At 46.7% G+C, this 25000-nt stretch overlaps 3 protein-coding genes across 12 annotated transcripts in view; all 3 read right to left on the reverse strand.

Moving 5' to 3' along the window:
* LOC117777850 (E3 ubiquitin-protein ligase TRIM63-like) overlaps positions 1 to 3332 on the reverse strand; it is a 4210-nt gene extending 878 nt beyond the window's left edge. The window contains exons 1-8 of the mRNA XM_034612879.1: positions 3042 to 3332; positions 2306 to 2478; positions 1990 to 2164; positions 1756 to 1851; positions 1430 to 1686; positions 1217 to 1341; positions 731 to 801; positions 425 to 595 (exon numbers count right to left, since the gene is read on the reverse strand). Coding sequence (XP_034468770.1) covers positions 425 to 595; positions 731 to 801; positions 1217 to 1341; positions 1430 to 1686; positions 1756 to 1851; positions 1990 to 2164; positions 2306 to 2478; positions 3042 to 3161 — 1188 coding nt within the window. The 5' untranslated portion in view covers positions 3162 to 3332. The remainder of the gene's footprint in view (positions 1 to 424; positions 596 to 730; positions 802 to 1216; positions 1342 to 1429; positions 1687 to 1755; positions 1852 to 1989; positions 2165 to 2305; positions 2479 to 3041) is intronic.
* Positions 3333 to 4382: 1050 nt separating this feature from the next.
* Positions 4383 to 8165, reverse strand: LOC117777864 (dnaJ homolog subfamily C member 5-like). 3 transcript variants are annotated; one of them, XM_034612905.1, is made up of 5 exons: positions 8082 to 8165; positions 7555 to 7675; positions 7209 to 7422; positions 6962 to 7136; positions 4383 to 4632 (listed from the first exon to the last, which is right to left on the reverse strand). In XM_034612905.1, exons 2-5 carry the CDS (start codon positions 7659 to 7661, stop codon positions 4535 to 4537), a joined length of 594 nt encoding a protein of 197 aa, XP_034468796.1. In that variant the 5' UTR covers positions 7662 to 7675; positions 8082 to 8165; the 3' UTR covers positions 4383 to 4534. The 3 variants fall into 3 exon arrangements, with proteins under 3 accessions (XP_034468796.1, XP_034468795.1, XP_034468798.1); XM_034612904.1 differs by having other exon boundaries at positions 6947 to 7136; XM_034612907.1 differs by lacking the exon at positions 8082 to 8165 and having other exon boundaries at positions 6947 to 7136; positions 7209 to 7493; positions 7547 to 7655.
* A 1591-nt stretch (positions 8166 to 9756) lies between these two features.
* slc4a2a (solute carrier family 4 member 2a) overlaps positions 9757 to 25000 on the reverse strand; it is a 17306-nt gene continuing 2062 nt past the window's right edge. For 2 of the 8 annotated variants that reach the window (XM_034612815.1, XM_034612817.1), the window contains 17 exons: positions 21286 to 21419; positions 18647 to 18827; positions 18391 to 18526; positions 17723 to 17870; positions 16251 to 16347; positions 15975 to 16159; positions 15661 to 15892; positions 15259 to 15462; positions 14978 to 15126; positions 14030 to 14224; positions 13596 to 13805; positions 12228 to 12317; positions 11978 to 12144; positions 11642 to 11895; positions 11390 to 11559; positions 11119 to 11292; positions 10510 to 10764 (listed from right to left, as the gene is read on the reverse strand). In XM_034612815.1, the coding sequence (XP_034468706.1) occupies positions 10684 to 10764; positions 11119 to 11292; positions 11390 to 11559; positions 11642 to 11895; positions 11978 to 12144; positions 12228 to 12317; positions 13596 to 13805; positions 14030 to 14224; positions 14978 to 15126; positions 15259 to 15462; positions 15661 to 15892; positions 15975 to 16159; positions 16251 to 16347; positions 17723 to 17870; positions 18391 to 18526; positions 18647 to 18827; positions 21286 to 21419 (2807 nt within the window). In that variant the 3' untranslated portion in view covers positions 10510 to 10683. Of the gene's footprint in view, positions 9883 to 9970; positions 10168 to 10509; positions 10765 to 11118; positions 11293 to 11389; positions 11560 to 11641; positions 11896 to 11977; positions 12145 to 12227; positions 12318 to 13595; positions 13806 to 14029; positions 14225 to 14977; positions 15127 to 15258; positions 15463 to 15660; positions 15893 to 15974; positions 16160 to 16250; positions 16348 to 17722; positions 17871 to 18390; positions 18527 to 18646; positions 18828 to 19516; positions 19662 to 20507; positions 20645 to 21285; positions 21420 to 25000 lie in introns of those variants that run through there. The other 6 variants (XR_004616681.1, XR_004616679.1, XR_004616680.1 and 3 more) reach the window with 6 other exon arrangements.

Genomic DNA, 25000 nt, shown 5'->3' on the forward strand with positions numbered 1-25000 from the left:
GACATCACATGAGGAGAATGGAGACATGTTGTTTTATTACGTCTGAAGATTCAGTCACCAGTTACTTCAGTTGTATTAAATTCTGCTGCAACACTGTTTACACCTGAGACTCCAGAAGGGTTTTATGGACTCAAACACAGTCCCCCCCCCCCCCATCAGAGAGGTGCGTAGATAATGGGTGAACTATCCCTTTAAGATCTGTTCTCTTTTATGAATTACATTTTATGTTTCTTTTTATTAACATGTTTTTATTAGTACTTACATGTTTTATCTATAGTGTATCCAACGCACTTTGAGCTGAATTTGTTGTATGAAAGGTGCTTTACAAATAAAGTTTAATATTAATATTGTCAATCGCCCACAACCAGTCAACACATTATCCAATCAGATCCATTGATTAGAGCGTTCATGATCATGATCCTACCTTGGGGGTGGGGCTGGCAGTGGGCGGGGGTAGATGGGGCGTGGTCTGACTGGAAGACGAAGGGGTGGGGTTTCTTGTATGTGACGTGATCGTGGGTGTGGTCTCTGAGGGTCTCTGAGGGGTGGGGGCTGAGAGCTGTGCAGGTGAAAGAGGAGGCTGCTGGTTGGCTGCTGGTGCTGCAGGTGCTGCTGGTGCTGCAGGTGCTGCTGGTGCTGCAGGTGCTGCAGGTGGCGCAGGTGCTGCAGGTGCTGCAGGTGCTGCTGGTGCTGCAGGTGCTGCAGGTGCTGCTGGTGCTGCAGGTGCTGCAGGTGGCTGCAACTCAGCTCGACTCCCTGGTGACGTCACTCTGATCTCATCATCTTCATCGTCCTCATCAGCTGAGAGGAAACTCAAGGTTAGCTACATGCTAACACATTAGCAAACAGTACAGGAGCTCCATATTCATAGACTGACATGCTAACACTGTAGCATCTACCATGCTGCTTTAGTCAATACATGGGCTTCCTATTAGCATAGCTTTGCTTTTTAGCATGCTAAGCCATTTCAATACCCTTTTCTGACTAGCAGCTGAATGTAGCTTCATTTTGGTAGCATGCTTATGTGTTAGCATTTGAACATATTAGAATGTTTCCATACAGCAGCTGTAGCAGTAGCATGTCCCATGTTAAGACATTAGCTCTTTATTCTGTTACCTCAAAGCTAATCGCTGATCTCATGACAGGTCATTAAATGTAGCCAACAACTAACATGCTAACACGCCCACGCACACACACACACACACACGTCTGTAACCTCGGATGAAGGCAATGCCGCTCAGCGCTTGTCTCTGAAGTTTAAAGTTAGCAGTGAAGTGTTCCATGTTGTCGTATCCGTGTTGGAGTTTATCCAGGTGAGACGTGTTGGTTCCCTCCACGATCCTGATCAATAAACAGCTAATAATCAATAAACAGCAAATAATCAATGATGTGATGAGATGATGACAAACCAAACACGTTAAAGACTCACTTCTGCAGCAGAGGTTTGGACGTCTGCAGGAACACGACCATCTCAGACTCGTCCAGCGTCTGGATGGCGTTCTCCAGCAGCTGCGCGGCAGCGTCCATGTGCTCGCTGTACTTCCTCCTCAGACCTCGGATGTTGTCGACTCTATCTTCCTGTTCAGAGCTGATCCTCAGAGTCATCTCACCTTTCTTCTCCTCCAGGAGAGCGAACAGGTGATCAAATGTTTCGCACAACTTCGACTTCTGTCTGCTGCCGTTCTCCTGAAAACACAACAGGTGTGAACCTCAGGTGAAAAAGGTGTGAACCTCAGGTGAAGTGGATGAACTCACATAAACAGCTCCACAGGTTTCCTCCAGGTGACCAATGATCGCCTGAATCCTCTCGTTATTCCCAACGAGCATGGAGATACAGTCAGTCAACTCCGCCTACACACAGACACACACTCATGTTAAACACTCTATGGATGAAGAAGAAGTTGTGTTATACAGGAGTACAGGTGTACATCCCACCATGACTGAAGGTCATCTGGCAAACAGAGCAAGCGTCATTGTGTGTGCGATGACCTTTTGTGCAGTGAAGACGGTGTCAAGTGGAGCCACCTCACACTCTTTGTGCGCTCCGAACACTTTACACAGTGAACAGGTGGGGGCGCTGCAGCTCACACAGTAAATGTTGATTCTTTCATCCTCGTGATCAACACACATCGGCTGATCGACCTTCACCACAGAGGACGGTTTACTGAGAGAGAGAGAGAGAGAGAGAGAGAGAGAGAGAGAGAGAGAGAGAGAGATTGATTGATTGATTGATTGATTGATTGATTGATTGATTGATTTTGCTGTTGTTCCTGAACCTTGTTTTCTGATATCAGGTGAGTGTTACCTGCTGCTGTCCTGTTTGTACATGTCGATGATGTTCTCCACCAGCAGGTTCCTCTGCAGTCCATAAACACCGTGTCGGTCCAGGACCACCTCATGGCGACAGGACGGGCAGCGGAAACGACCTCCTGATGTCACTGTCGAGCCGCTCCTCGTCGACAGGTAGGGATTGGACGCCTGCAGGGGGCGGGGCCAAACACAGGTGGAGAGGTCTCATTTATCCCCTTTTCAGTGGAGAAGCTTTGGAAGTTCCCATGATGCTGTGGGAGGACTTCATGGATTCACTCAGGGGGCATTTAAATAGTCCATTTTACTTAGGATCCTTCTGAACTGAGTGATATTACCTAAAGTTTCTTAATATGATCTGTTCAATTCTTTAAATGATGAGGAAAGGAGCTTCAATGCTTCCTAACTTATCTCCTTTAGCCGAGGAAACATCAACCATCCTTTTATGAAAGGAAAGGAGACAATGCCGTCCCACAATTCTTTGCGGCAGCAACATTAATATATAAAAACAGAACAACTGTTTTATTCTCATGATCCAGATGTGAATCATCACATGATCGTCTGATTTCTTCTCGGTCACATGTGTCCAGTCAACAACAAACATAATGAACTTATAGTTCACAACATCATCATCAGAACGAAACACAACTCAATAAACGTAGTCCTTGAGGAAATCAACAGTCGCTGCTGATCAATACAAGTTCTCAGGTGGGTAGACTCTTTCACGCCCTCACCTGGAAGACGTCATTGGCACACTTGCGACAGAGGTTGTGTTGGCAGGGCAGGATGACCACCGGCTTGGTGAACGTCTCCAGACAGATGGGACAGATGAGCTGCTTCTCCAGACTCTCCATGACACTGAGCGACACCCGACACCAGGGGGAGACACCCGTCACTGGGAGAGGGCAGGGGTCTCAAGAGATTAGAGAAAAAAGGAAATGAAGGAGCAGCAGTGTTGCGGGTCTGTGGTGTTGTGGGTCTGTGGTGTTGCAGGTCTGTGGTGTTGTAGGTCTGTGGTGTTGTGGGTCTGTGGTGTTGCGGGTCTGTGGTGTTGCGGGTCTGTGGTGTTGTAGGTCTGTGGTGTTGTGGGTCTGTGGTGTTGTAGGTCTGTGGTGTTGTGGGTCTGTGGTGTTGCGGGTCTGTACACAGCAGTGTGAGAACTGTGAGTCTGTTTTTAGATGGACAGACGTCAGCTGTTGCCGTGCCGACAAGTCCTTATATGTCAAAGGTCACAAGGAGGCGTGACAGAGCCAGGTGGGAGGGGGTCAAAGTAAGTAAGCAGGACAGATTCTTAAAGGGACAGTTCAGTGTCAGAGAAGCTGAGGAGGCTGCAGCTTCCCCTGCTGGTCAGTGTTGGGTTTGATATTTATTTTTAATTATTTTATGACTTTCACCCAAAGATCAGCTCGAATTCCTTCTGTCCCTTTTAATTCAAAATGCAAACTTTAATTTGAAGCTTGGCTAAAAGTTTAGATTCCATCTGTAACGGCATTAGAGCATCTGAAGTGTGACTGAAGTATCACCATGACTGCAGCGATGGGAAAACTGAGAACAGGTGTGTGGGGGGGGCGGGGATTCTCAAGTGGCCAGGAGACAAGAGGAAAGTCCGGGGACATCTGATGGACAGGAGGAGTATGACACATGAAATGTGTTGAATGTAAAGTTTTCTGAAAGTTCAGATTCAGATAGAACATGAAGAAAAACACATGGACATCCGTAAAATTGAATATTTTATATTTCAACACACAGCAACACAATAATCTCGGTAAATGTGTCCAATCATAATGGCGCCCTCTGCTGGACAGACAGGTGACATCATCACGTCACGTGATTACAGGAGACATCACGTCACACTCTGAACATTATTCACAAATAAAATAAACATAAAAATGCAACAAACTTAAAAGTAAAACATTATTAACATCAGATTTATTTATTTCCTAAATCTTAACCTTTATTAATGATTAGTGAGAGAACTTCAACCAATCAGAGTTGAATTAAAGAGCTGCTGTGTTAAAGGAACAGTCTGAACAAATAATGTTTTCACCTGTTAATGAACAGACGGATATATAACGTCATGTCAGACTGTTGCTTTAAGACATAACGTGGCCTCTTATTGGCTGACGTTAAACTGGTTCTGGTTCAGACTTGTTAGAAGGTTCAGGTCTCTACGGTTTCAGGTGGTCAAGTGTGGGACTGCGGCAGTGTTTCCTGTTTCCTGTCAGCTTCATGTGAAGGTGTCTCCGTATCGTCGGTGTCCGTCAGTGATCAGCTGAGTTTTCTCACCGGCGTTTGTCGGCTGCTGAACGATCGGAGTCTCAACATCTGAAAGAAAAAACAGAAAAACCTTTGTTATCTTATGACATCATGGCCTCAGGACCTCGGGTCTGAGCAGCCACGTACAAATCCATACCTTTTTTTTATTTTGAAAGAGACAGGAAACAATCAGGGACAGACATAGTAAAAGGATCAGCCGGAAGTCGAACCCTCAACCTGCTGGTCCACACTGGGACCAATCAGCTGATGAGTGTAATAGTTTTATTAAATGCTAATTCGATTTTTAACAGTTTTGACAAATGAATAGACATATTTTAAGGTATTTCACATAAACCAGTTTTCACCTTAAAGCTTGCCACAAGAATCTGGGTTTTTAAGTTGCGGTGAAAGTTCCCTGTGGTTTGTTAAGGGAAGAATTAAAGGCTTTTAATCGGGGCCCGAGCGAAGGCCCTATTTAAATGGGTCCGGGTTTTCTTATTATTTCTCTGCCAAATGAATCGCGGTTTTCAGGGCTCAAAAACTCATGAAACTTTGTAGAAAATTCAAAAGTGGTGAAAATGTACGTATTCTGGCGTAATTTGAAATGGGCGTGGCAAAACGGCTCAACAGCGCCACCTAAAACGCAGACACTGTTTGCTTTCACCGATCTTCATGAAAATCGGTAGACAAGTGTAACATGACCAGACATACAAAAAGGTCTCAAGGACAATTGTGAAAAACGCAACAGGAAGTCGGCCATTTTGGATTTAGTGGCCATTTTGGATTTAGTGGCCATTTTGGATTTAGTGGCCATTTTAGCCATTTTACACGTGTATTTTAACAAACTCCTCCTAGGGCTTTCATCAGATCAACTTCAAATTCGGTGAGTGTCATCTCAACGGCCTGATGACATCTACACAGATATCATGTCAACCATGTCATCTTTGTCAGAAGGGTCTCAAGACATTGATGATGAAGTTATGTGGAAACTGAGTTTTCGTCGAACACCGTGGCGTGGCGTCAAAGTTCAACAAGTCGCCATGACACATGAAATTACTGTAACTTCAGTGTACCCCCCCCCCCCCGAAGACATTTATATGGCACCACAATTCACCAACATGTACAAAAAACGGTGGTGACGTGTCTTTTCATATCAAACAAAAAACTCAGAAGTCGGCCATTTTGAATTAAGTGGCCATTTTAGACCATTTACACATGTTGTTAATGACGAACTCCTCCTAGAGCTTACATGTGATCAACTTCAAATTCAGTGAGTGTCACTTCAACAACATGGAGATTAAAACTACCTCAATTATTTTAGTGTACTTCACACGGTGTGACCGTGGCTTAGCGCCAAAGTTTGATGATTCGTCAAAAAAGAGGGATTTGTGATAACTCCTCTGTGCATTGTCCAATCTGACTTAAACCTCATTCAAACGATCACAGTCCCGCCCTGAACAGATCCATGTATCAATATTGACTCATTGTCACAGCGCAACCTGCTGGCAACAGGAAGTGACAGGTTTTATACTTTGATGCACTGCTCCTGGTTGCTTTACAATATACAGCTCAAATGAGCTTCATGGTCAGAATGTTGACATTTCCTCAAACCGTGTAAACACTGAGGTGCGGCGAAGGTCCATCCTTCGCCAAAGGAGACGATGTTGTCATAACTCCACTGTGCATTGTCCAATCAGCCCCAAAATTATGTCACATGATCAGTTTCCAGGCCTGAACAGCTCGATATGTCAAAAATAACTCAGGGTCATAGCGCCACCTACTGGCATCAGAAAGAATGCCTCGTTTTACAACTTTAATTTGATTTACATAAATATTTCACCGTGTGGTCTGCACTTCATGGCGTGGACCATAATGCGTGATTCGTGGGCGTGGTTCGGCGTTGCATGACAGACACAGGAAGTAAAATGTTTATCCTTTCTGCGGTGCGCAAAACGCACGAAACATAGAGCCACTTCGCCCGGTTCCCGACCGCCCTTGCCAGGAGCCACATCAGGTCCTAAATTCGCCAGCGCTCGGGGCCACACAGTGCTGCTTCGCAGCCCTAGTTATTATTATTATTAATGATTATTAATAACCTGCATGATGTCTTAAGGGGGAGAAACCCTCAGACTTAATACCATTAAAGCCATGACATCTCTTTTAATGTAAGCTAAAGGGATCCTTTTCATTTTATTTGATCAGTTTTAAAGTTTTAACCCTTTGAAATCCCTTAACTTTACAGATAATCCCTTGAAACTAATTCATGTTAAAATCCATCACCTTTATTAACCTTTAAAATACCTTAACTACATCAATATTTAAGGATAAATAAGCATATTTTAAGGGATTTGATTTAATGTTAAAGCTGACTGACAAAGCTCACTTCCTGTTGTCTCACTATTGTCGAGGTCGTTGCGTATCTCTTCCTCGAGGTCGTCAGGGGAGATGTAGTCAGGCTCCGCCCCCTCCCCAGCGGGTGTGGGCTTGAGTTTTCCGCAGCAGCAGTTACAGCAGCAGCAGAGACAGCAGCAGCAGTAACAGCCGGTCAGGACGCCACACACCACGAACAGACCCTGACACACAAACACAGTGTCAGCGCCCCCCTCAGGTCAGACTCTGAGACTTTGTAAGCCCTGCCCCCTCACCTTAGCCCACCAGGTGGACAACATGAAATACGTGTTAACGTTGTCCTCTCCGAACTGCTGGGCCACGTAGAGTCCTAGAGAACCGTACGAGTCGTAGATGTTCCTCTTGGTGAGGTCGGACAGGACGGCGTGAGCGCTGTTCAGTTCCTTGAACTTCTCAGCAGCGTCCGGGTTCTCTGGGTTTTTATCAGGATGGTAGCGCAATGCCAGTTTCCTGTCACAGGTCAGCATGTTACTATTACAACTGAAAGCTCCAGAAGTGGACGACACAGATTGAAAATGAACGAATGTAACAGCTGACTGATCACCTGCTGCAGGTGAGTGGGCGTGGCTGCGATTCACTCACCTGTAGGACTTCTTGATATCATCATGGCTGCAGCCCCTCTCCAGACCCAGGATCTGATAAAGAGACTCGCCAGAGGTGGACAGAGTTCGCTGCCTCCCCTCAGACATCCTGACACCATCACCTGTCGCAGGTAAACCAGGTCAGACTCAACACTGGACTCACCTGAACCTGGTTAAATCACCTGATGTCTGGGGGCCTGTGGCTGGTGCCTGACTACTGATCCAGTCTTGGTCACAATAACAATAAAATAGACTGATGAGAACGAGTTTCTTCAGATGCTAACAGAATCACGAACTCCATTATTCAAACCCACAGAACTTTATTTAAATTCTTCTAAGGAGATGAGTCAGTGAGCAGCAGAAACATGGACGTCTTCACTGTCCCGTAAAAACATTGATGTAAAGTCTGGTCAATTTTATTTCAGCAGGATTCAAACGTCATGTTTTCCACGGACACTCCACATGATACATGTGATGATGTCACCCAGGTAGAACATACCTGTGAAAGAGTAATAAAAGAGTTGTTACCTGATGAAGCCTCGGAGTGCACGGTCCTGTTGTCTCCCTGTTCAGGTGTGTGTGGGTCCGGTCCCGTCGTCTCCCTGTTCAGGTGTGTGTGGGTCCGGTCCCGTCGTCTACCTGTTCAGGTGTGTGTGGGTCCGGTCCCGTCGTCTACCTGTTCAGGTGTGTGTGGGTCCGGTCCCGTCGTCTCCCTGTTCAGGTGTGTGTGGGTCCGGTCCCGTCGTCTACCTGTTCAGGTGTGTGTGGGTCCGGTCCCGTCGTCTACCTGTTCAGGTGTGTGTGGGTCCGGTCCCGTCGTCTCCCTGTTCAGGTGTGTGTGGGTCCGGTCCCGTCGTCTACCTGTTCAGGTGTGTGTGGGTCCGGTCCCGTCGTCTACCTGTTCAGGTGTGTGTGGGTCCGGTCCCGTCGTCTACCTGTTCAGGTGTGTGTGGGTCCGGTCCCGTCGTCTACCTGTTCAGGTGTGTGTGGGTCCGGTCCCGTCGTCTACCTGTTCAGGTGTGTGTGGGTCCGGTCCCGTCGTCTCCCTGTTCAGGTGTGTGTGGGTCCGGTTCCGTCGTCTACCTGTTCAGGTGTGTGTGGGTCCGGTCCCGTCGTCTCCCTGTTCAGGTGTGTGTGGGTCCGGTCCCGTCGTCTACCTGTTCAGGTGTGTGTGGGTCCGGTCCCGTCGTCTCCCTGTTCAGGTGTGTGTGGGTCCGGTCCCGTCGTCTACCTGTTCAGGTGTGTGTGGGTCCGGTCCCGTCGTCTACCTGTTCAGGTGTGTGTGGGTCCGGTCCCGTCGTCTCCCTGTTCAGGTGTGTGTGGGTCCGGTCCCGTCGTCTCCCTGTTCAGGTGTGTGTGGGTCCGGTCCCGTCGTCTCCCTGTTCAGGTGTGTGTGGGTCCGGTCCCGTCGTCTACCTGTTCAGGTGTGTGTGGGTCCGGTCCCGTCGTCTCCCTGTTCAGGTGTGTGTGGGTCCGGTCCCGTCGTCTCCCTGTTCAGGTGTGTGTGGGTCCGGTCCCGTCGTCTCCCTGTTCAGGTGTGTGTGGGTCCGGTCCCGTCGTCTCCCTGTTCAGGTGTGTGTGGGTCCGGTCCCGTCGTCTCCCTGTTCAGGAATCTGAGCAGGATCTCTGACAGCCTCCATCAAACATTCAGCCGCTCGGCTCAGGTGACCACGAGTCGCCACGCCTGCTCAGGTTTCACTGAGGCGCTCGGATGGAGGCTTTGTGATGGAGGTCACCATGGAAACTATTATTTCTGTTCAAGTCATGTGATCATGTCGGTGACGGGACACCTTGTTAAATGTGACTATGACTGAACTGACCAGCAGATGTCAGTGTTTCTTCTTATATGAACAACTTTATGATGTTTTGATAAACATGTATTGAATCAGTAAAATGTCAAAGTTGAATATATTAGTTAAATGTGAGACAGTGAGAAACACAAAACCCAATCAGATCATTTGTATTTAATGATGAGGAAACAAACAGTTACACATACAACAGAAAGTTTCAGTTAATGAGAGACAGAACAAGGCCTGAACCAGAACTAACCAGACCTGAATCAGATCTGAACCCAAAATCACCCAACCTGAACCGGAACTAACCAGAACTAACCAGAACTAACCAGAACTGAACAAGAACTGAACAAGAACTTACCCGACCTGAAACAGAACTAACCGGAACTAACCCGACCTGAACCAGAAGTAACCAGAACTAAACAGACCTGAACCAGAACTAGCTGGACCTGAACCAGAAGTAAATCAGACCTGAACCAGAACTGAACCAGACCTGAACCAGAACTAACCAGACCTGAACCAGAAGTAAATCAGACCTGAACCAGAACCAGAACTGAACCAGAACTAAATCAGAAATGAACCATAACTGAACCAGAACTAACCAGACCTGAACCATACCTAAACCAGACCTGAACCAGAATCAACCGGAACTAACCAGACCTGAACCAGAAGTAAATCAGACTTGACCCAAAACTAACCTTACCTGAACCAGAAATGAACCAGAACTGAACCAGAACTAACCAGACCTGAACCAGAACTAAACCAGACCTGAACCAGAACTAACCGGAACTAACCCGACCTGAACCAGAAGTAAATCAGACCTGAATCAGAAATAACCAGGCCTGAGCCAGAACTGAACCAGACCTGAACCAGAACTAAACCAGACCTAAACCTGAACTAACCCGACTTGAACCAGAACCAACTGGGACCAACCCGACCTGAACCAGAAGTAAATCAGACCTGAACTGAAACTAACCAGACCTGAACCAGAACTAAACCATACCTGAACCACAACTGAACCAGAACTAACCCGACCTGAATCAGAACTGAACCAGAACTAACCCGACTTGAACCAGAACTAACTGGAACTAACCCGACCTGAACCAGAAGTAAATCAGACCTGAACCAGAACTAACCAGGCTTGAACCAGAACTGAACCAGAACTAAACCAGACCTGAACCAGCTCTGAACCAGACCTGAACCAGAACTGAACCAGATTTAAGAACTAAGAACCAGAACAACCCCCCCTCCTACAGGATACATGTTGGATGCTACTGAAGGGGGGTGCAGGATCAGTCCATCTGGCAAGATCGACCAATCATCATGCTGCTGCCGGGTCACACGGGCATCTGCAGCTGTGAGTACTCGTCCTGCCCCTCCTTCTCCTCCAGGTGAGACTCCATGTCATCAGCATCCAGCTGCAGGAGCACAGGTAAGAGGTCAGCGTCATGGCAACAGTCAGATTTACCACATACATTATACACATGTATGACACGTTAATCACATGTAAACACAGAACGACATCACAGACGAGTTTTATTAAAACTCTTTCTCAAGAGATGTTTGTGTGGTGTTGAAGTGGTTCATGTGTCATTCAGACAAAAACTACAGACGTGTCAACAGATATGTCAGCTGAGCCATGTCTATCAAATCCAACACTAACAATCTGTTCAGACCAGTTGTTAAGACTTTGTGTGAATCTGGTTTCACTTGGTAACAAACTGGGACAAACAAGCTTCATGTAATGTCAGGTCAAATAAAGTGAGACTCACACTCTGCAGCTCTCTGCGGCTGAAAAGATGAGGCAGCAGCAGCATCCTCACAGGTATCGTCAGCAGCAACACAAAGGGGAAAGCTAGTGCTGCTGCCGTCGCCATGACGACCCACAGGAGAGACAGACAGGTCAGCTGGACAATAGTGAACATGTGCATTCTTAACGTCCGTACCTGTCAGACAAGAGACAGGTGTCCACATCATGTGACTCAGTTTCACACCTCTTTCAGTGACAGATGTTTTTGTCCCTGGTCAGGGGGCGGCTCTAACCTTGCGGACGTAGCTTTGATTAGGGTGGTACTTTGAGGGCATCAGCAGCAGGATGAGCCTCTCGGTGAGCTGGATCCCGTTCAGAGACATCACACCCATGTAGAGGAAGATCCCAAAAAGCACCGCTAGAGGGATCTGACGCAGAACCTCTCCGATCACGATGGACAGACCTGAGACGAGGAGCAGGGACCGGATCAGAAGTTGTAGCCCAAACTATGGTCACATCAGTCGCAGAAGGACTCAGAGTCATACCCACTAACACAGCCACCAGGAAGCCAGTCACCCTCTGCTCCTTCACTTCCTGGATGCGGGGCTTGTCGCCAGGGGCAACAGCTTTGCTCATGACGGTGAGGGCGTTGGTGTGGGTGACGGACCGAACTGTTGCAGCTGACAGCCAAGGCAAACCAAACAGAGCTGAGATTCCACCCACCACCACAATGATGAGGAGGTCCAGGTGAAAACCAGTTCCCTTCACCAGCATCCTCTCCTTTTTACTGACAATCAGTCTGACGGAAGCAGGGAAAGTGACATTAACACTTCATTCCGAGACCAAAAAAACAACAAGACAAGAACAAGAGAGTGTTGTACGCTGTGATCTGGGACTCCATGAAGATGAGGATGAAGACGAGGATGGCCGGCAGAATGCTTGCGCCCATCATCCAAATGGGGAACTGCCCGTCCGATCCCAAAGGAGAAATCATCCAACCACGCTTCTCTGGACTGGAGACAGAGAATCCACTGGGCACATTGAGTTTCTGTCAGTCAATAGAAAGAAGTCAATTCAACAGAGGTATTCACACAGATGTCTTGATGAGTCTTAAACATGCTCTGGTCTGACCTGGGTGTAGGTGTCCTCCGCACTGTAGTCCACCAACACCATGATGAGGATAGCAATGGGGACCCCAAAGTCTCCGATGATCCTACGGAGCTTAAGTCAGAAATGTGAGACCTCACATTTAGACTTTGAATATCCGAACACTTATTACACACCTGTACCTGTGAAATGAGAGCTGTTCCTTTATAACCCTGTATCTGCATGTAGATTTACCTGTGCATTTGTACTTGTACCTGTGTACAGAAATAAATGTCTGTACGTTTGTACTTGAATCTGCACCTCTTCAACTTCAACTTAAATTTTTTTTGCAGCCAGGCCAAAAAAACAAAACCCAAAACTAACAGGAAACACGGACACACGGACTCTGGCACAATACAGAAAACCATTGAAATACATAAATACATGAACACATCCAATACCAACAGAAAACCGAGAGCTTGTAAAACTATCAATAAAAAACGTCATTCAAATCAAAAATAAGACCCTCATCAGTCATCAGGAGTGAATGTGAACTGTCTCCTTGAAATTTCCCTGTTACGTCGTTGTTTCTATCAATTTTCACGGGAGCCCCCGAACCGTCAGTCATTAAATCCGGGTCACAGTCGTTGTTTGAAAGCCAGGTTTCAGTAAGGGCCAGTAAACAAGCATTTGTACTGTACTCGCCCAGATGGAGTTCATCAGTTTTATTACGGAGGGTCTGCACATTTGTCAGAATGATGGCTGGTAGCAGGATGTGGTTGATCTTCTGTCGCCGTAGTCTCAGGCGAACCCCGCCCCTCCTGCCGTGTTTAAGTGTTTCAGTTCGCTTAGAACTTTCATGTCTGTTGATAAGGTTATTTTCCAGGTGCTGAAGCAGTGACTAGCGGTACATGTGTGTTGTATTGCAGTAACAGCTCCTTTGAGTATTGAATTCTGATGGAGTTATCTGATGCAGATGACAGGAGTCGTAGATGCCCAGTGAGATGGCGATTTAGTACACCACACGTGTGCAAAGAAACAGCTCCATTTCAAAACGGGTCGATCAGTACAGCTACAAGAGCAGCGCCCTTTTGTTCAATGAATGAGCTCTTCTCGATCCTCTATCTGCATCGGCACCAGTACCTCTGCTTATATCTACATTTATTTACCTGTGGACCAGGATAAACGTAAATAATTACCTGTACCTGTGTGTATCTCCGGAAACAGTATCTGTGTTTACTTGTATCACTGTACCTACTGTATATATACACTTGTGTCTGCATGTGTTTGTACCTGTACCTGTATGTGCACCTGTTTGTGCCTGTACCCATACATGTGTGGTCATGTACATGTATGTACATGCAAATACCCGTGCATGTACCTGAACATGTACCTGGGCTTGAATGTACTGACCCTGCCGGGGAAGAAGGAGCTGTTCTTGAACTTGCGGAGGTAGAAAGCGATGAAATACGTTCCCGCCATGAGCAGTAATGACAGCAGGGCAGTGTTGGGCTCTCCAACAACCTTCCCAGGATTCCCAGCAACAGTTGTATAGTTGCAGGGAAATGGAGATACTGTGTTGTTTCCATGATAACAGTTTTTGAGAGGATGCTCCTGAAAGATCTAGAAAGGACCAAGACAAAGAAGAACACCCCCAGTGTTGCTCTGTGTTGTATTAACAGATACCGTTGTCTGCATCAGAACCTTTAATTCACACACACACTCAGACTTCAACATGAAAATAATCAATGTATAAATCAATCTGTAATCTCAACATGCAACACTGAAGCATAATTCCTGTTACTTTTTAAAATGCACAGTTCATGCTTGTTGGTCTCTGACTTTACCTTGACCGTTTTGGCGAAGGTCTCGTAGATGAAAATGAGGGAAATGAGGAAGGAGAAAATCTCCTGAGTGAAGCGGGAGACAAAGCGAACAAGGATGCTTCCCTCAAAGGCCACAGTGAGGAGAACAAGTAGCACCAGCCAGAACCCGATCCACACCCGGCCCGTCAAATACTCGATCCCATTGCTTTTACAAAACTATACAGAAGGAAAAGACCAGGTAAGATACTTTGCTTTGATGGAGGATCCCTGACCTGTAGGGAGGTAGGTGAAAAAAACTGTAATTAATGAAATATATAACATTAAGCTAAAAGTCCATTCCTAGTTAAAAGCGACACATAGATTTCAGAGGGTTAGCAGAACAGATGAAACATCACATGAGGTATCAAAGACAATCTTGAGTTTTAACAGTAATAAAGTTCAATTCATCGGTTTGACCAATTATGGTTTTCAAATGTTAAGGCTTATTTGAGATGTACAATCAACCATCATCTGCATAACAGCTTTAACAAAACTACTCATTATCTTGACCAAAAAAATCATCGTTCCTAAACTTAGGTATCTACTGATACAAAGTGCTGATTGGATACCAGGCCTCTCTCTTCTCTGACAACCTCACTGCTCCCTTACTTCACTGTGTGGTAGTCGTAGTTTTTATACTGTGTTGACAGCCTGAAGATACAGAGTAGAAAAAGGAGTTTCCATTTACTCCCCATCTGACCATTCTAAGGTTATGTGGTAAAATGAAGGTCCGAAAACCCCTCAAGTGAACATTGTGTTGACAGGACTCACGATAGAACCGTGAGATACCATCATGTTAGAGATGTGGGGAAATAAATAGAAACAAACAGTTCTCACTAAAACCTTGTGTGTTCCATCGATCTCTACAAAACGATATGTCCACAGACATGATATATTAAAACAGGTGTGAAGAGAGTCAGGTGAGCTCACAGTGTAGAAGGCCTCTTCAAACACCAGCAGCGGTCCAGAGAAGCCGATCACCAGCAGAGGCTGAGCACCCAACACGCTGAACACTATGCCCTGCATCGCCGTGGCAACAATCAGCTCCGACACACCAATCAGACCCTCTGTTTTCTCACCTGTGTCAAAGGTCAGCGATCACAGCAACAACACAAGGTCTAAAACAATGTATGGTGATTTTATGTAATCATCAAATAAACATCTGGTTCCACCAAACCTCATCTCAAAGTTCGGTGTCTGTCACGACTTACCTAACAGTCCACCAAAGGTGATTGCAGGTGACAGGGCAGCAAAGTAGATGAAGATGATGGCGGCCATGCACTGAGGGTTCAGAGCATCTCTGATGTCACTGAGGTACTGAGGGTAACGTCGAGCCATGTCTTTGATCAGACCTCCAAACAGACGACCTGAACGCCTCAGGGGCTCGTCGCTGGGTTTGGAGGGAACCAGGGAATCTGAGATAAGATCACAGTTGATGAAAATCTTCAGATAATAAGAAGGAAACATTTGGTCTTATTCTGGCGACATGTTTGTCTTGCAAGGAAGATGAGCACTTTCACAGAGAGATGGCAACTATTAACTGAGCAGGAAGTGACGACAATGTCCAAATTCATAACTGCTGATGAAACATGTTCATTGACATGAGAACAAACCTGATAACTGACCTTCATGCTGCTGAATACTCGACGGTTTCTCCTGCAGTTTGCTGCCCTGCTCCTCCTCCCTCTTTTGGAGCATTTCTCTTTGGAAGCGAGCGACAGAGTGCAGGAGCTCGTCCCCATCAACCTCTGAGGGAGGCAGGACGACGCTGCAGTCCAGGAAACGGTTGATGGCTGTCAGCAGATCCTGGCGGTCGTCAGCCTGGTACGCTGCCTCATGGAAGTGCTGAGGAGGTAGAATTCATTATACAACATTTATTATGAAGCTTTAAGGTAGCAGAGCATCTGTCAAGTCTGTGGGGACTCGCCTTGTCTGACATAAGTGTGGAGATGGAGCGTCCGATCTGGTGATAGTCGATGTTAGTGACGGGTGGGCCCAGCAGCAAGAAAAGGAACCTCACAGGGACGGGGACTTCCAGAACAGACTCGAGCAGGACCGCCTCCTGCAGCCGCACAAACACCATGGAGGGCTGATCCAGGAAGCTCACACTGCCTGTAGACACAGCAGAGGGATTCTGTGACCCAACTACACACATTCAAGAAGTAGATGATGTATATACGATGTGTACTTTCGTGATGCATACCTACGAGAACCACGGTGGCCTCAGCTCTCTCTGGGATCTTCTCCATCAGCTTTGCTTCATGTTTGGATCTGGGGTGACAGAGGGGTGGGGCTTCTCTCTGGACACGCCACAAAAAAAATTCAGAATCTTGACAAATATTTACATTTACTCATTTGAAAAGCTAAATCCTAACCACTGCTTTACTGATGACTCCCAGTTGTACTTGTCATCTGTCACAGCATCACTCCTTCTCTGGACCTGACGTTCAACCTGGACCAGACTGAGCTCGTGTTCTTCCAGAGATACTCACTTCACCCTGTCCGCCACCGTACACAATAATGAGGTGGCACCAACTCCATGGGGTGTCAAATTGAATGATAATCTTAATTATCCCCTTTAACCCCTCCTCCTCACCAGGCAGGCAACCAAACCATCAACAGGCTTTTCCTAAATTCTCATCACACTAACTGCTGCGAGTAGGTGTTTGTTCAGGACCAGGGGCGGCTGGTTAATACCAGGCGCTGCCCCCACCAACATCCTGAGAAAAAACACCTATTTAAACATGTTAAACATGATTTAATTAGATAATATTTTACTGGTACAATCCTCATGGTCGACCGTCAGCACCTGTGAACATTCAATATAAGTTGTTTTCAAATTGGATTTGGCTAATTTCTGTATAAATCCATTTACTTCCTGGTTGGGGGCACCGGCTGAACGAGTGTGAATGTGGGTCCTGATACTTTTGTTAACCACGTGACCTGAGGCTGCTCTTTGATTGGTTGTTGCAGATTTTCCACCGGACGCAGCTCTCCACGCCCCGGACACTCCCACTTTTATTTACAGCCAATTGGTATGGATTTTTTTTTTTTGAATCTAATGTGATTGGTCGACCCTCGAGGCCGTCTCACGTACGGCCGGCGTCACTGAGTTACTCCTGTGAGCTGACTGGTAACGATATGAGGCTTCCGGTGGAACGGTGGTACATCCGGAGATTTCTTTACAACAAGAAATAAACAGGATGAAGGATCTCAGTCCGACCGGATTTACAGATTCAGCAGCAAGTGATGAAGACGAGTTTACACCTGCTGTTGTTCTGAGAAACAGACGTGACAACTGGATGTGGTGTTAAAGTCTTTTACTGCTTCACCTGTTTGCTGTTTCAAAGTGTCGGCACGGAGGTACAGTGGACAAGGACGTGGGTGTGAGACCTGAAACATCTCTGTGAAAAACACAAACGGCATGAAATTTGTGTCACTTAGACACAATGAGTCAAAAAAATGTTGGCAGGCTGAGAAGTTCCATGAAGGATCGAACCCCCCAACACTGCGCCCCCCCAACACATGTTATCACCAGCCGCCACTGTTCAGGACCATGTCAAACTTCTTTGTCATCACTCACTGTGCTTTTGTTACTAAGTTATGAATTGATTTAATGTCACATCACTGTCAAACACACAAACGTCAAACAGTCGTGGTCTGTCTCTGTTTTACCTTGGTCTTCTCTGGGTCAGCCTCTTTGTGATTGGTCAGGTTTTGGGGGAGCTCTGATTGGCCATTGTGTTTGTCAATCAGGGCGGCCATGTTGGCAGCTGAGATGTTCCTGCTGAACGAGCTGTGATCTTTCTCATCACTGGGATGACTGACGACAGAGACAGGGAGAAGACATGAAAACACTTTGGGTGGATGGATGATGGACAGATGGATGATGGACAGATGATGGACAGATGATGGACAGATGGATGATGGACAGATGATGGACAGATGGATGATGGACAGATGATGGACAGATGGATGATGGACAGATGATGGACAGATGGATGATGGACATATGATGGACAGATGATGGACAGATGATGGACAGATGGATGATGGACATATGATGGACAGATGATGGACATATGGATGATGGACAGATGGATGATGGACAGATGATGGACAGATGATGGACAGATGATGGACAGATGGATGATGGACAGATGATGGACAGATGATGGACAGATGGATGATGGACAGATGATGGACAGATGCATGATGGACATATGATGGACAGATGATGGATGGATGATGGACAGATGATGGACAGATGGATGATGGACAGATGATGGACAGATGCATGATGGACAGATGATGGACAGATGATGGACAGATGATGGACAGACCTGTGTCGGAGCAGCAGAGCTCTCAGGACGCTGGTCCGATCCTCAGCTTTGATCTGATCTGAGATCACCATCTGCTCCGCCACCTGCTGGGCGATGTCCGGCAGCGTCCTCTGCTTCAGGTCCAGAAGCACCGCCCCTGAAAACACAGAACCATGAGGTCTCACCATGACATCATCAGTTACCTGGAGTTGGTTGTGACTGTGACTGTGTGTGTGCAGTGTCAGTGTTTGTCCAGCGGGGGCAGCACATAGCTCACCATGGGAGATGGTTTTTCGGAGCTCGAGCAGCGAACGGAAGGAGAGCGAGGCGACGTGAGGTCGACCCCAACGCTCCGTCTCCTCCTCCACCTCCTCCTCAAACTTGATCCAGCGAGCTGTCTCCCTCCACTGCAGCTCATGGTTCCTGTCAATCATCAGCTCGTTCAGCTCCACAAACACCTGCACACACACACACGCACACACACAATTGACAGGTTTTTATGTGGGACATGTGTGTTGATATGTGTTAATGTCAGTGACCTGAGCTCATCCTGATCCTCGGACACTGCGGACGCCAGCGGCGCCGTCTGAGACCGGGGGAGCAAAAACCTCAACGCCAGTAAATGGGCTTTTCAGCAGTGTGCACATTGTTTGGTGTATTTCTACATGAACGCAGTGAACCATGAACATGGTTCATATCTTTGTGTTCACTGTACAAGTAACGTTAGGAGACGTCTGCCAACCACTGAGCTGCCGCCTGAGGAAAACACGTCTGATGGCCGTTTGTTGCTGTCTTTATTTTGTCTGTGTGTGTGTGTGTGTGTCTGTGTGTGTGTGTGTGTGTGTGTGTGTGTGTGTGTGTGTGTGTGTGTGTGTGTGTGTGTGTGTGTGTTTTCAGTACATCATATGTTCTCGTGATATTTCATCCTGCAGTGCAAACATAACTCGTAAAGAGAAGAGATCAAAGAAAACAAAGGAGCTGTGTGAGGCTGCTAAAGGCTGATCCCTGACCAGCTGGATTACAAAGAGCACAGGTAGAATAAGACGTGTACCAGTTTCTCAAACTATAATAAACAACACCATATTGCAATATGTAGATGATTTTGGTTGATAAAAGCATAGATTAATGCTGCAATAGTAAACTGTGCCTTGTTCCCAGATGGACAGCAAGTGGAAAGTGATGGAGACATTGTGCCACAGCCCAGAGACAAAGTGCAGGGACGTTCAATCAGCTACTATCTCTCCCAGGTCTCAGATCAATACTCCAGCAACTTGTAGCTGTAAGTCCACCTCTTCTGTCCTCTTCTGTCCCACCTCTTCTGTCCCACCTCTTCTGTCCTCTTCTGTCCCATCTCACCTGTCCCACCTCTTCTGTCCCACCTATTCTGTCCTCTTCTGTCCCATCTCACCTGTCCTCTTCTGTCCCACCTCTTCTGTCCTCTTCTGTCCCATCTCACCTGTCCCACCTCACCTGTCCTCTTCTGTCCCACCTCTTCTGTCCTCTTCTGTCCCATCTCACCTGTCCCACCTCACCTGTCCTCTTCTGTCCCACCTCTTCTGTCCCACCTCTTCTGTCCCATCTCACCTGTCCCCTTCTGTCCCACCTCTTCTGTCCCACCTCTTCTGTCCCACCTCTTCTGTCTCACCTCTTCTGTCCCACCTCACCTGTCCCACCTCAGTGTGTGTCAGTGTGTGTGTCAGTGTGTGTGTCAGTTTGTGTCAGTGTGTCAGTGTGTGTGTCAGTGTGTGTCAGTGTGTGTCTGTGTGTGTCAGTTTGTGTCAGTGTGTGTGTCAGTGTGTGTCAGTGTGTGTCTGTGTGTGTCAGTTTGTGTCAGTGTGTCAGTGTGTCAGTGTGTGTGTCAGTGTGTGTCAGTGTGTGTCAGTGTGTGTGTCAGGACTGAGGAGGAATCAGCCCAAAATAAAACTTTAAAGAGACATTACTCCATAAACAGGAAGACACAGCATCACTGAGGCTGAGGGACTAAACACACACACACACACACACACACACACACACACACACACACACACACACACACACACATTCTAAACTAGGCTGAAACAGGTTAAATGAAACCGAAGTAAAACAAAGTTAAACATGAAGCAGGTTAAACACAGACGGGATAAATCAGCCTGTACCTCAGAGTGTCCACTGTTCATGTCCAAACTGTCCATCGTGAAGACGAGACTGAACCAACACAGACTCAACTCTGGGTTTACCTGCCCTCACATGAGTGACATCACCTGTCCCACCTCTTCTGTCCCACCTCACCTGTCCCACCTCACTGGAAGACACAGCATCACTGAGGCTGAGGGACTAAACACACACACACACACACACACACACACACACACACACACACACACACACACACACACACACACACACACACACACACACACAGAAAGTGGAGACGAGTGACACGTCTCCACTTCCTCCAGAATTGAAGCAAAATATCTCAGATACGAACGCAGCCACCTTGTGGTGATGACGTCAGTTGCAGTCAGAATCTGTGCAGTCGGACTGAGGAGGCGTGGCATCCTGAGTCAGTCTCAGAATGTTTATCATCAAATAACTAATTAAAATCGAACTGATCAGAAACACGAACAAACATCAGTGAGATAAGAACGAGCTGAAACGACAGAAACCAGTTTTTTTGTGTGGTCCATGTCCCATCTGGTAACATGGAGGAAGATTATGATCTATACTGTAGCCAGCCACCAGGGTGCGATCCAGATGTTTTGGCTTCAGTTGTGCGAACATCCTCAGAGGTCAACATGACGGCAGGGTCGTCAGAGCAGAAACTCCCGTCCCGTGCACGTACCTTGTTTTTACGTGTTTGACCAAAACGTCTTTTACAAAGAGAGTTGACTTCGGGGGGGATGTCACTTTATTAACTGTGACATCACAACTCACCTCGTGAGGCGTTCGGTCCGGTCGGAGCTGTGACTGACCGACGATCTGATCTTTGCTGATGTGGACGACTGGTCCTCTGCAGCTCCGCCTCACCAAGTGACGCCGCACGGCCGGAACATCGTCCAATCGGTGACCTAAGGGGAGGGGCATACATGTGGGGGCGGGGTCAGAGCACAGGGGTCAATGGTCAAAACTCTGATGAGGACAATTTCCTTATTTCATCATTGATTGCCTTGCTTCTTCTTTCCTTAGGGTTAGGGTGCACCCCTCCTTCCTTCCTTCTTGTTTTTTCTGTTTTCATGGGAACTTTCTTTCATTTAATTTGGTTTCAGGCTCGACTGAGCTTCAGTGAAGTGAACTCTGAATGATCCAATCACGCACACAGGTGAGCAGGCTCAGGTTTCTCTGATGTAGGAAGAGAAAATTTGTTTTTCTCAGTCCAGTTGTGAGGATCAGCTGACAGCCCCCCCCTGCCTGTTGTCAATTTCTGTGCGTCCTCTCACTTCACATCTGTTTCCCCATCAATCATCATCAAACCTCAACAGTCTGTTGGTCCATCTCTCAATACTGTCCCTCTGTCTGTGGCTAGCAGCTCGGTTAAAATCTTAAAAAACATGAAATATCTTCAAACATTCACAACTCCACATCTGTCCTCATCTGTCCCTATATGTCCACATCTGTCCTCACCTGTCCTCATCTGTCCTCATCTGTCCCTATATGTCCACATCTGTCCTCACCTGTCCTCATCTGTCCACACCTGTCCTCATCTGTCTTCATCTGTCAACATCTGTCCTCACCTGTCCTCATCTGTCTTCATCTGTCCACATCTGTCCCTATATGTCCACATCTGTCCTCACCTGTCCTCATCTGTCCACACCTGTCCTCATCTGTCTTCATCTGTCAACATCTGTCCTCACCTGTCTTCATCTGTCCACATCTGTCCCTATATGTCCACATCTGTCCTCACCTGTCCTCATCTGTCCCTATATGTCCACATCTGTCCTCACCTGTCCTCATCTGTCCACACCTGTCCTCATCTGTCTTCATCTGTCAACATCTGTCCTCACCTGTCCTCATCTGTCTTCATCTGTCCACATCTGTCCCTATATGTCCACATCTGTCCTCATCTGTCTTCATCTGTCCACATCTTTCCTCATCTGTCCTCATCTGTCTTCATCTGTCCACATCTGTCCTCACCTGTCCTCATCTGTCCTCATCTGTCCACATCTGTCTTCATCTGTCTTCATCTGTCCACATCTGTCCCTATATGTCCACATCTGTCCACATCTCTCCTCATCTGTCTTCATCTGTCCACATCTTTCCTCATCTGTCCTCATCTGTCTTCATCTGTCCACATCTTTCCTCATCTATCCTCATCTGTCGTCATCTGTCCACATCTGTCCTCACCTGTCCTCATCTCTCCTCATCTGTCCTCACCTGTCCTCATCTGTCCACATCTGTCCTCATCTGTCCTCATGAGTCCACACCTGTCTTCACCACTGTCCACCCTCCTCATCTGTCCTAATGACTAACGACCTTTTCATGTCCTCAGATAATGGACTTGTCTCTTACTGGTCCTGTTGGATCTTAGTGCAGCATCTGACCCCACAGATCATAAGATCCTGTGACAGAGACTGGAGCAACATGTCGGGATCAAAGGAACATCAGACTGGTTTAAATCATATTTATCACACAGATTTCAGTTTGTTCATGTGAACACTGACTCCTCCATGCACACACAAGTTAGTCATGGAGTTCCACAGGGTTCTGTCCTTGGACCGATGCTCTTCAGCTTATATCTGCTCCCTTTAGGCAACATCATCAGAAAGCACCTCGTACACTTCCACTGTTACGCAGACGACACCCAGCTGTACATACAGTGCCTTGCATAAGTATTCACCCTCCTTGGACTTTTCTACATTTTGTCATGGTATAACCACAGATTCAAATTTATTTCATTGGGATTTTATGTAATTGACCAACACAAAATAGTCCATCATTTGGAAGTGGGGGGAAATATTACATGGATTTCGAAATGATTTACAAATAAAACTCTGAAAGGTGTTGAGTGCATATGTATTCACCCCCTTTACTGTGAAACCCCTAACAAAGATCTGGTGCGACCAATTGCATTCACAAGTCACATTTGCAAGTCACATAATTAGTAAATAGGGTCCACCTGTCTGCAATTTAATCTCAGTATAAATACACCTGTTCTGTGACGGACTCAGAGTTTGTTGGAGATCATTACTGAACAAACAGCATCATGAAGACCAAGGAGCTCACCAAACAGGTCAGGGATAAAGTTGTGGAGAAGTATGAAGCAGGGTTAGGTTATAAAGAAATATCCCAAGCTTTGAACATCTCACGGAGCACCATAAAATCCATCATCAGAAAATGGAAAGAATATGGCACAACCGCAAACCTACCAAGAGGAGGCCGTCCACCCAAACTGAAGAGTCGGACAAGGAGAAAATTAATCAGAGAAGCAACCAGGAGGCCCATGGTTACTCTGGAGGAGTTGCAGAGATCCACAGCTGAGGTGGGAGAATCTGTCCACAGGACAACTATTAGTCGTGTACTCCACAAATCTGGCCTTTATGGAAGAGTGGCAAAAAGAAAACCGTTGTTGAAAGTGAACCATAAGAAATCCCGTTTGGAGTTTGCCACAAGCCATGTGGGAGACACAGCAAACATGTGGAAGAAGGTGCTCTGGTCAGATGAGACCAAAATTGAACTTTTTGGCCTCAATGCAAAACGCTATGTGTGGCGAAAACCCAACACTGCCCATCACCCTGAGCACACCATCCCAACAGTGAAATATGGTGGTGGTAGCATCATGCTGTGGGGATGCTTCTCTTCAGCAGGTACAGGGAAACTGGTCAGAATAGAGGGAAAGATGGATGGAGCCAAATACAGGGAAATCCTTGAAGAAAATCTGATGCAGTCTGCAAAAGACTTGAGACTGGGGCGGAGGTTCATCTTCCAGCAGGACAATGACCCTAAACATACAGCCAGAGCTACAAAGGAATGGTTTGGATTAAAGAATGTTAATGTCTTAAAATGGCCCAGTCAAAGCCCAGACCTCAATCCAATAGAGAATCTATGGCAAGACTTGAAGATTGCAGTTCACAGACGGTCTCCATCCAATCTGACTGAGCTTCATCTTTTTTGCCAAGAAGAATGGACAAACCTTTCCATCTCTAGATGTGCAAAGCTGGTAGAGACATACCCCAAAAGACTTGCAGCTGTAATTGCAGCGAAGGGGGTTCTACCAAGTATTGACTCAGGGGGGGTGAATACTTATGCATCCAACAGATGTCAACTTTTTTGTTCTCATTATTGTTTGTGTTACAATAAAAGGTATTTTGCACCTTCAAAGTACTATGCATGTTGCGTTGATCAAATGGGAAAAAGTCTATTTAAGTCTATTTGAATTCCAGTTAGTAACAGTACAAAATGGGAAAAAGTCCAAGGGGGTGAATACTTATGCAAGGCACTGTATATGAAGCCTGATGAATCTAATCACTTCGTCCAACTTCAGGAACGTCTCAAGAACATCAAGGTCTGGACGACCCAGAACTTCTTACTTCTAAATTCAGACCAAACTGAGGTCGTTCTATTTGGCCCTAAACATCTGAGAGAAACACTGTCTGACCAGATAGTCCCCTTGGTGTTAGTTTGGCCCCCAGCTCCACTGTGAGGAACCTGAGTT

This window comes from Hippoglossus hippoglossus, chromosome 17, assembly GCF_009819705.1.
Source record: "Hippoglossus hippoglossus isolate fHipHip1 chromosome 17, fHipHip1.pri, whole genome shotgun sequence".
Classification (NCBI taxonomy): Eukaryota; Metazoa; Chordata; class Actinopteri; order Pleuronectiformes; family Pleuronectidae; genus Hippoglossus; species Hippoglossus hippoglossus.